Raw genomic sequence first — 10,111 nt, forward strand, 5'->3', positions numbered from 1 at the left:
AAAACATAGATTAAACACTATACAGTGAAACTGTGGTATAAAATGTTTAATGCCAGCACAATCGCAGAATACTCAGCACAGTGAAACTTGTACACAGAGCAACCATTAACAGAATGGAAAAAATGCAGTGCAGAGTTTAGTGAATAGCGAAGCAGTCAGTCAGAATATAACCAGACAAAAAATACCATCTAAGATCACTCATTTCCATGAAATGTATAAAGTCAAGCCCATCTTTACTTCAAGTCAGACTGGGCGTTAGAGGCTGAGTGGCTTCAACATACGTTCACAATAATTCTCTCTACAAAAACTTCCACCATGCTAATTTGTTAGCTAATTTCTTTTCCTACCTATTACCTTAAAAAAACCATATCAAACAAGATCCCTGCAAACTACAACAGTTCCTCTAAAATTTACACTACTGAACTTTCCTTTAAACAGTTCTACCCCTCAGTTCATCTATTCTTAGACAACCCTCCCCCCCCAGCACATGGGGCCAGGCTCACTGCCTCAACCCAACAAAGGCCCACACTAAATTCAGGCAACCCTCGCGGTCACCGCTGGGCTATGCCAACACCAGAGAGCAGCTCCCCTTTGCTTGGTTCACGTGATGTTATGTTCAGGCAGCAACTTCAGCCATACGGAAGACAATCATGGTCCATCGCTGGTCCAAAATGTACCACAAGCTTTTTATGCCACCACTGTTCGGCCAAGAGCACTGCCTGGAGAAAAAAAAAAAAAAAAAAAGGGAACAAGACACTCATTTACAAGATTCCACTGGTACCTGAAATTCAAAGCAGCTGTTCTGAGGCCTAAGCAAAACAACTGAGGACAAGGGAAAAGGGTACATTCCGCCTCTGAAAAGAAAGCTGGCCCGCTCTAAGAATCAAGATAGTAAGCATTTAAGAGATAAGTAGGAGCTCAAAAAAAATTAATATAATCCTGGCTCACATTAGAAGCCAGTGCTGTCTTTTCATTATTTTTGCAAGCAACATTGCAGAAGGAGTTTCATGTAAACTTCTGCCTTCTTGTGGACAATAACAAAACCTGCAATAAATATGCAAGATGTGAGAAACAATCTAGCTAAATTTGAGGAATGCATTAAGAGTTAAGCATTTAAAATTTAGTATTAAAGCCCTGCACTTTGGGCAGCAAAATAACTGATGGATTATTACAGTAGATGGGGTGAAATTCTTTAATGCACTTGGAGTGAGAAACTCATGATCTTAAGGTGGCCAAATAGATAAAGTGATCCCAAAAAGCCAGAAGGATGTATGTATGCCCAAGGAGTGGAAAAAAGCCAATATGAAACAATAAGGTTATAGGGCCTCTAAGTCTTCAGTGAGACTTCCTTTGGAGTAGTTCTGGAAATGACACCTTCAACTCAGTCCTTCAGACACACTTGGTATGTTACCGAGTTACCTTAACCTTCACTTTACTAATAAGAGTTCTCGAAGAATACATTTGTTTGCGTATTCCTCAATAAAATTATGCCTTTTCTTTTCAGACGGCTAAACTGAACACATGGCTCACCAAATTTGTGTTATCTCGAGTTTAGAAAAGTTTCAAGTTTATTATAAAATTTGATTAATCGCCTACTCCAAATTCTAAGCGATGTACAAATCGATAAAAATTACAGAGTTAGGGGAAACAGATACAACTAACAAAGGGACTAAATCTACTAAACATAATAAAACACAAGGAAAGAAATACAATCTGATTAATAAGAGAAAAAACAATTAAGGTTAAAAACAATAGGAAAGGGAAGGAAAAAACTCAATTATTTAATAGGCTAGGGTCTTACACATTTTTTAGTTTTAATTTATTCTTTTTAAAACTGTTTGCATTCTTTTACATTGTATTTCTTCCTACTGTATGTTTAACTTGCTGAATCTTAAATGACTTGCATTGGCTGTATCATGCTTAATTGTTGTGAGTCGCCTAGAACTCTCGGGTATGGTGGTATATCAAAATTAATTTATTATTATTTACTATTAGCAGCCAGTCAATGTATGTGAAATTCACATATACTACTTTCTTCGTTTAAGTATCACATTCATTATTTATTTCAAACTTACTGTAAACCGCCTTTAACTATGGTAGATCAAGACTGTGCAATCTAAAACTTAAAATAATGACATAAACTGCACACAAACCTAATATGCAAATGCAAATTTCATGGTGGGTATCCTGACGACTTGACTGGCTAGCTGGGTTCTGAAGATTGGGTTGAGAGCCACTGGTCTATAGAAGTCTCTCTCAAATAGATTGAAATTATAAAATTGCAAAGCCAACAAAAAATTAAATTAGAGAGTTATTAGTTCTTTAAGCTATGTACAAGTTAATTTTAACAAGTGTGAATTGCTAATCAATGCAATGGATATGCTTGGTTTTGAGTGCAAATTAACTCAATGTGGCTCAATAGTCAACAAGCAAACACCCATCATCTGCAGTCATTCTCTTTCTGTCTGAGCTGAAGATAAGACATTGCAAACAGTAACAAAGCCTTGATTGCTATGTTGTTCAAGTTAGGATAACTACTGCATACAAAATAAAACTAAAATTACTTGCTGTTAGTTTTTAAGAACCAAACACGTCAAAAAATGATGCTTGTCTGGGCGGTTTTATCCTTACGCACACAGATGCTCTTAACATTGGCAGACTCTTGTGTAAACGGAGTACATGTCATATATTTCTAAAAATAATGTAAAATTCTGGAATTTATTGTGGCACATCCAGAGTCTCTTCAGAGCAGACCACTGGGTTTTTGCACACAGTTTGAGAGACACTGGTCTAGAGGATGCCTCGAAAATTATCAAAATGTCTCTCGCAAAGTTAGGGACACGCTTAAAAGGTAGAAGAGGCAGAAATACCTACAAGGGTGGGATCTGCTATAAATATTCAATCACCCGGAAATACAAATGGACCTACCAAGCCTAAATCAAAGGAACGAACAAAACTAAAATCCCATCCAAACATCTGATGCAAATTTAAATAAAATTTACACAAACATTTGACAAGATATGATGCTCCTAACTAACTGTTCTACTCAAAGTTGTAGGAGAAACAGGAAGAAGCGATGTGATCAGGGTGACATAAAACCGAGACATTGCATGCTTCAGTATAGTTCTAGGTAAGATGTCTACTTAAAGGAATATTGCCAACACCCAAAGGCAAACTTCAGCACTGCTCATGAAGTGAATAAGAACAGTTAAAATATTTTTAAATGCCCCTTTTGAAAAATATACTTATTGTAAAATGAGCTCATTGCAACTGAGGTCCACCATAAGTTAAGTTAGTTCCTTTTGCTACATGCAATTCTTATGCTTACATTACACCAGAACAGTGGTTAACGAAGTCTCTTCTGTGTTTGAGTGCATTTAGCTACAGAGATCCTGAATCTCTCAATCTTGCACATCCTAAGGTTTCCTCCACACATGCATCTCTATCACATGGTTTAGAAATGTGTCAAGAGGACAAGCAAAACAGCAGCAAATAAGTTTTGTTTTTTTAATAAAGGATAGGTTGATACAAGACCTTATAAGGTACCTTGAGCTGGAGCAGAAGGATCCTGTTCGCTTGGCTCAGGAGGAGGAACAGGAGGAGGTGGGGGAGTTGGCCCAGGCTCCTCTTTATTCTGGGAGGCCAGGAACTCATGGATAGACTTCTCAATCTGGGGCCTGAAGATGTGATTCAGTTTAGGATCCACCACTTGGGAAATAATTCTGTCCACTCCAGCTTCCAGCATGCCAGACCTTTCCAAAAAGCAAAGCCAACAATCAGTGGGAAAGTCATATCCTTTATTACCTACCCTTAAGAGTCTCCTCCCCCCCCCAAGATACAGGTATATGCTTATCTGAAAGACATTCAAATATTTTGACACAGTGGGAACCAGCAGTGTGTCAAATACAGAAATTTAAGAGGTAGTGTGGAGCTGGAGAATTTAGGGTTAACATTTTGTCTGCAAAAATGTAAGAAATTGTCTTGGGCGAGTTAGTGACAAAAGCCAACTTAGCAGATTCCACTTTAAATGGTGAAAAAGGGTAGCCAGTATATGGAAACAGAAGTTGTTGTTTACCATAGACTTTTTAAATCAATATTGACAAAAAAGGCATTTTGATAAGAACGGTTTCAGACCTTTAACCTACTAGTATGTTTTCTTTTTGGAAAAGTAAATCACACAGTGTTTACAAAGGAGGAAAATTAACTTGTTTATTGACTGGGAATATATGTATACATAGATTGAATACTCAAGACTGTATATGGTAAAAGAAGCCTGTTATTTACTTTCTACAGAAGCTTGTCTCAATGACGTATTATTTCCCCCTGGAAACTGGGGAAATCATAGGAAAATCCTACAGCAGGATTAAGTTGGTTTCATTTTATTTTAGAGATTCTCATTTTCAGATACCTTCCAAAGCCAGTTTCAGTATTTTCACTTATACATTTAATTGCGAAAGGTAGCTGCCTGGTATCTTTCAACATTTCAGTTTTCGAGTATTATCAGTGGCTCTTATCATACCATAATTCTCTTTAAATCAAACCGAAATTCCCACTAATTCTTGGGAAAAGTTCTCCCTTCATGAACGATCACCTCTTCAGATAAGGAAGGATATTGAAGCTATACAACTAATAAGTAGCAAAAATCTACTTTCTAAAACACTATGTACGAAGAATGAATCTACTCCAATAGATGTATCACTGAGGAGTGCAGTGGCCTGATAACCAGGGAACAGGATTCAAGTCCCACCTTGCAACTCTGGGAAAGTCACAATCTTCTATTGCTCCAAGTACAAAATATGAATCCGTCTATACAGTACTAAGTAAACCACTATTGTAACTGCAGAAAGGCAGTAATACCAAATCCCATCTCTTTTTCCTTTCAAGACGAAGCAGCACACTTTTCTTTTACTGTACTTTATACGCTATAAGAAGCATACAAAAGAAATAATAATTTTTCTGGGATGCTCTCCCCTTCACATTGGTTTTCAGGGTCTGAAACGTACAATGGACTACTGCTGTCTTCCAGTGCATCTTAGGTAACATGACTCTCAGACTAAATGTATATACTGTAGTACCAAAGTCTGATTGACAATGCAGACAGAGAATCCTACCGATCCTCACAGCGTTTCTCAACAAGTCACTGCCACTATTTCAACCTTTTCACTATCACTTTGCATTATCAGCACTCAGTTCCTGTACTGACCTTCACTTCTACCTCCTCCAGCCCCAAGCAGTGACATCATGCTCTGTAGGGCAGTATAGAATCTCAAGGCCCTGAGAACCCAAAATGGCCATCCTCCTGCCACTGTTTTATCGCTGTAAACAATGCATTATAAAATCAACAAGATACCTGAAGGCTATGCTTTTAATTTATTCTTTGCGGTTGACAGTGTTTTCCCCTTTCATTAGAGGGTTGCTACAGCTATAAATCCTCCTTTCTTCACTGACGCCAGAAACCTAAAATTGGTTTGCTTTTGCAGTGTTCTGATCCTCATGAAGCTTCAAAATTCAAGTTACTTCCTGCAAGTGATATAGAGGACCCACTGACAGCAAGTGTCACGCCTGGACACCACTGGTCATTAATTGCCAAGTCCGAATGCTGCTGGCTTACTGGATTACACTCTGCCTAAGGCTGTTCCTCAGCTGGTTTTTATTCATGTTCGCGTTCCACTCTTGCTTGTCCAAGTGAGTTGACACAAAGTTGTCCACTTTCTGTCGCAAATTTTGGTAAGCCGGCTAGAACAAACAGAGGAAATACATAAGCACACTGCAGAAACATTAATAAAGGCAAGTGGATGTATAGGCAAGGATAAATGTTGGAGAGGATGTGTGGAAATGGGTACTTTTGAACACATATGGTGGTATTGTATAAAAGCACAGATCTATTGAGATAAAGTGATTTACTTTATTGAGGCAGTTCTAGGTATTTCGATTCCCAAGACTATGGAGTGCTGCTTGTTGAATGTGGGACCAGTTGCCCTGGCTTTCAAGCAGCAGAGATGGATACATCTGATGATAACAACAAGTCAACTTGTTCTGGCATCTGCTTGGAAATAACCAGATCTTCCAATGTTCCGAGTACTGTTGGCCAAAGTTCAATTTATACAACAAATGTCAACATTGACTGCTTTTCAGAGAAATCAGATACATAGTTATAATACCATTTGGGGTGCATATGATATTTGGATCAGCTCCCAAGGGGGCACGCCCATTGATCTCTGATAGTTTTTTTATATCTTATGAATCTCCTGCACACATCCTCTCAATGGGGTGGAAGGAAAGGAGGGGAGGGTGGGGTTATAGAAGGCATATAGGTATCGTGACATTGTCAATATGTACTATGAAATAAGATATTCAATGAATTAATGTATTGTTCTGTTTGATTATACAAGACAGATGTTTTTAAAATGCATTTAAATTATTATTAAAGTATTTAAAAATGGAAAAAAAGGAAAGTGGATATTAAAACAGTGAATCTGAATTTAAGTTCAATATTCCAAAAATCCACCCACTCCCTAGATCACGATAGTAGAAGCTTCAACTATTATTTAAGGTCAAAAGTAGGCAACAAAACAAATTCTTTCTATATGTTCCTGCCCCCCTTTCCAACCAGGGTGCTGAGGCTGCAGCTTTAACCACTTTGCCACTCTAGAAATCAAAACGTAGTAAAAGTGAGCCAAGTCTAAGACAATGAAGCCATTGTGACATCACTGATGAGGTTGGCTCTTATTGGTGGAATAAGCCATTATGATGTCACAATACCAGCTCTGGTTATAAGAGGCTGAAACTTTGCACACTATTTATTCACTTTTCTATCCCGTTCTCCCAGGGGAGCTCAGGACAGTTTAGATGGATTTATTCAGGTACTCAAGCATTTTCCCTGTCTGTCCCGGTGGGCTCACAATATAGTAACAGTGGATGACGGCAGATAAAGACCCGAATGGTCCATCCAGTCTGCCCAACCTGATTCAATTTAAATTTTTTTTTTTTTTCTTCTTAGCTATTTCTGGGCAAGAATCCAAAGCTTTACCCGGTACTATGCTTGGGTTCCAACTGCCGAAATCTCTGTTAAGACTTACTCCAGCCCATCTACACCCTCCCCAGCCATTGAAGCCCTCCCCTGCCCATCCTCCACCAAATGGCTGTACACACACACAGACCGTGCAAGTCTGCCCAGTACTGGTCTAGTTCAATCTTTAATATTATTTTCTGATTCTAAATCTTCTGTGTTCATCCCACACTTCTCTGAACTCAGTCACCGTTTTCCTCTCCACCACCTCTCTCGGGAGCGCATTCCAGGCATCCACCACCCTCTCCGTAAAGTAGAATTTCCTAACATTGCCCCTGAATCTACCACCCCTCAACCTCAAATTATGTCCTCTGGTTTTACCATTTTCCTTTCTCTGGAAAAGATTTTGTTCTACGTTAATACCCTTCAATCTATGTAATGTACCTGGGGCAATTGGGAGATTAAGTGACTTGCCCAGGGTCACAGGGAGCAGTGAGGGTTTGAACCCCCAACCTCAGGGTGCTGAGGCTGTAGCTTTAACCACTGCACCACTCTAGAAATCAGTGTAGTAAAAGTGAGCCAAGTATAGGACAATGGAGCCATTGTGACATCACTGGTGAGGTTGACTCTGATTGGTGGAATGAGGCATTGTGATGTCACAATAGCAGCTCTGGTTCTAAGAGGCTGAAACTTTGCACACTATTTATCCACTTTTCTATCCCGTTCTCCCAGGGGAGCTCAGGACGGTTTAGATGGATTTATTCAGGTACTCAAGCATTTTCCCAATCTGCCTAATGGACCTGGGGCAATGGGGGCATTAAGTGACTTGCCCAGGGTGAGGATTTGAACCCACAACCTCAGGGCGCTGAGGCTATGGGTTGCTCTTAGACCCCTCCATTCCTGGGCCAACTGCCTACAGAGGCGCCCCCTGCCGGCAATACCTTGGTGTCCACGTCCGCCAGGCAGTGCCGGCGGAAGCCGTCGAACAGGCCGCGGCTCTTGAGCTGCTCCACGATCAGCGCGATGAGCTGCGAGTCCCCGGGCGGGAGGGAAGCGGGGTTCGTCCCGCCGCCCCCCGAGGGGCCGCCGCCGCCGTCCGCCATCGTCGGCTGCCCGAGTAACGCTCAACGGACTGGCAGCTTCCGCCCTAGGGCATGCCGGGAGGGCGCGAGGCCGGAAGTGCGAGCCTGCGCACTGCACGCCGGGACACGGCGTCGCGAAGAGCGCAACTCCACGACCCGGAATTAGGAGGTCTGCGCGTTGCATGCTGGGCGTGTAGCACCTCGGGAGTTGTAGTTTTCCCCCGTAGGACTTTGCATCTGATGAAATAAGCCTAATTTCTGGCCTGTCGAAGTTGGTTGGTTTCAATTTGGAATTAGACACCATCATTCTTCTACCCCCCCCCCAAAAAAAAAAAAAAAAGTAGGGTTACAAGCAGTGATGGCTTTTAAGGGATTCAATCCTGCTTTTTATTGTTGTTTGATGCAGTTTGATTTGTTGAGTAGGCAAAATGTAAACCAAAAAAACAACACATGGCTCTTGGGCTTGGGATTCTCCAAACCCCCTGAAGGCCCTGACAGTATTCATCTGAATTTGATTGGCTGAGCAGCAGCTGCCTACTCAACTAATACAATTCAGAGCAATGCCCTCAAGGCCTTTAGGGGGTAGGGCAAATCCAGGCCTGAAGGCCCTGACTGCACGCCACTGGTTAACAGACATATCTCCTTTTTAGAGGACTGTCTGTGTGCCTGGATGATTTTTCATAATCTGGCACTTTGGGTTTTTGAAGGTCCTGAGGTCAGGGCCATATCCAGAGGGCCTCCAAGCATAGGGTTAGCAGACGTCTGGGAAAACCCGGATATGTCCTCTTTTTCGAGGAGGGTTATTTAAAATGGGGGAATCTCTCCGGGTTTAGCCAGCTCTCCGAATTTCCCCACCTACCTCCTCCCTGGGTCTGGCCGCTGTAATTGAATCTTCAGGCAGCCAGCATTAGCAATGCGAGGATCTACACGTATGCACGCATGCATATGACGTTATTGCATCACATCTGCGCATAATTAGAGGCCCTCCAGAGACGACACCGACTTGGGTGCGGCAATGTGTCCTCTTATTTTTGTGGAACAAATCTGATAACCTTACCCCAAACACTTTATGATAAAAACTATTGAGCGTTATAATAGCCTGACTCTATCCTGACTTTTTGATTTCCATCATTATAATTTATTTATTTATTTAAAATTTTTATAATCTGCTTAATGAACTAAGCGACTTACAAACTTACATCCACAATATCATTAGACGCTACAATATTCATTTATAAAACAGCACTTTGAAATTTTAGCTCCCTATCCGGAAAACATTGCACTGATCCTGTGTCTTCCAATTCCACCACTACACTTATAAATATTATTACGTAAAACCCTGAACAAAGAAGTAATTTCCTAAACTGAAGTATATTTTCACAAAATTAGAAAGATTTTAGAAAATATAATCCTGTATAGGGAAAGGGTTGAAATATGAGGTCAATATTCCAAACTTCAAGTAGTTTCTTTGACATATTAAGACAAACCCCCCTCCCCTTTTGCAAAACTGTGATAGCGGTTTTTAGCGCAGGCCAGTGTACCGAATGCTCAGCGCTGCTCCCAACACTCAAAGATTCCTATGAGCGACGGGAGCAGCGCAGAGGATACAGTGCACTGGCCTGCACTAAAAAACGCTATCATGGTTTTGTAAAAGGGGAGAGAAAAAGATTTTTTACAGAGCTGCCAAGTTACCTAGTAGTAGGATGGAAACTTTAGGGCAGTCCTGATGTCTAAGTTACACCCCAAAAGCAGTGTGGTAACTATAAAGCTGCTAGGTTAGCTGTTAGGGATATTCCTGGCATCTTGCTGCCCGCGTCGCGTAGGCTATCCCTCTGATCTCACTTCCTCGGTGCAGGGCTCGGAAGAGACATCAGAGAGAGGGGAGGTCGGAGAGAAGGACAGGTGCCTATACCCTTTACAAAGACCATGTCTGGGGTGGACCCCCCCATGCCCCCCTTATCATGCCAATGGTGCTAGAATTGGGGGGGGGGGGGTGAAGGCAAAACAGTCAGTAAAGCTG

At 41.3% G+C, this 10,111-nt stretch overlaps 1 protein-coding gene across 2 annotated transcripts; it reads right to left on the reverse strand.

Annotated features, from left to right (window-relative positions):
* Positions 1-31: 31 nt before the first annotated feature.
* Positions 32-8,221, reverse strand: BOD1 (biorientation of chromosomes in cell division 1). Of its 2 annotated transcripts, none has more exons than XM_033927548.1 (4): positions 7,951-8,221; positions 5,612-5,736; positions 3,535-3,752; positions 32-719 (listed from the first exon to the last, which is right to left on the reverse strand). In XM_033927548.1, exons 1-3 carry the CDS (start codon positions 8,110-8,112, stop codon positions 3,536-3,538), a joined length of 504 nt encoding a protein of 167 aa, XP_033783439.1. In that variant the 5' UTR covers positions 8,113-8,221; the 3' UTR covers positions 32-719; position 3,535. The 2 variants fall into 2 exon arrangements, with proteins under 2 accessions (XP_033783439.1, XP_033783438.1); XM_033927547.1 differs by having other exon boundaries at positions 3,547-3,752; positions 7,951-8,216.
* Between the last annotated feature and the right edge of the window lie 1,890 nt (positions 8,222-10,111).

Source organism: Geotrypetes seraphini, chromosome 18 (genome assembly GCF_902459505.1).
Source record: "Geotrypetes seraphini chromosome 18, aGeoSer1.1, whole genome shotgun sequence".
Lineage (NCBI taxonomy): Eukaryota > Metazoa > Chordata > Amphibia > Gymnophiona > Dermophiidae > Geotrypetes > Geotrypetes seraphini.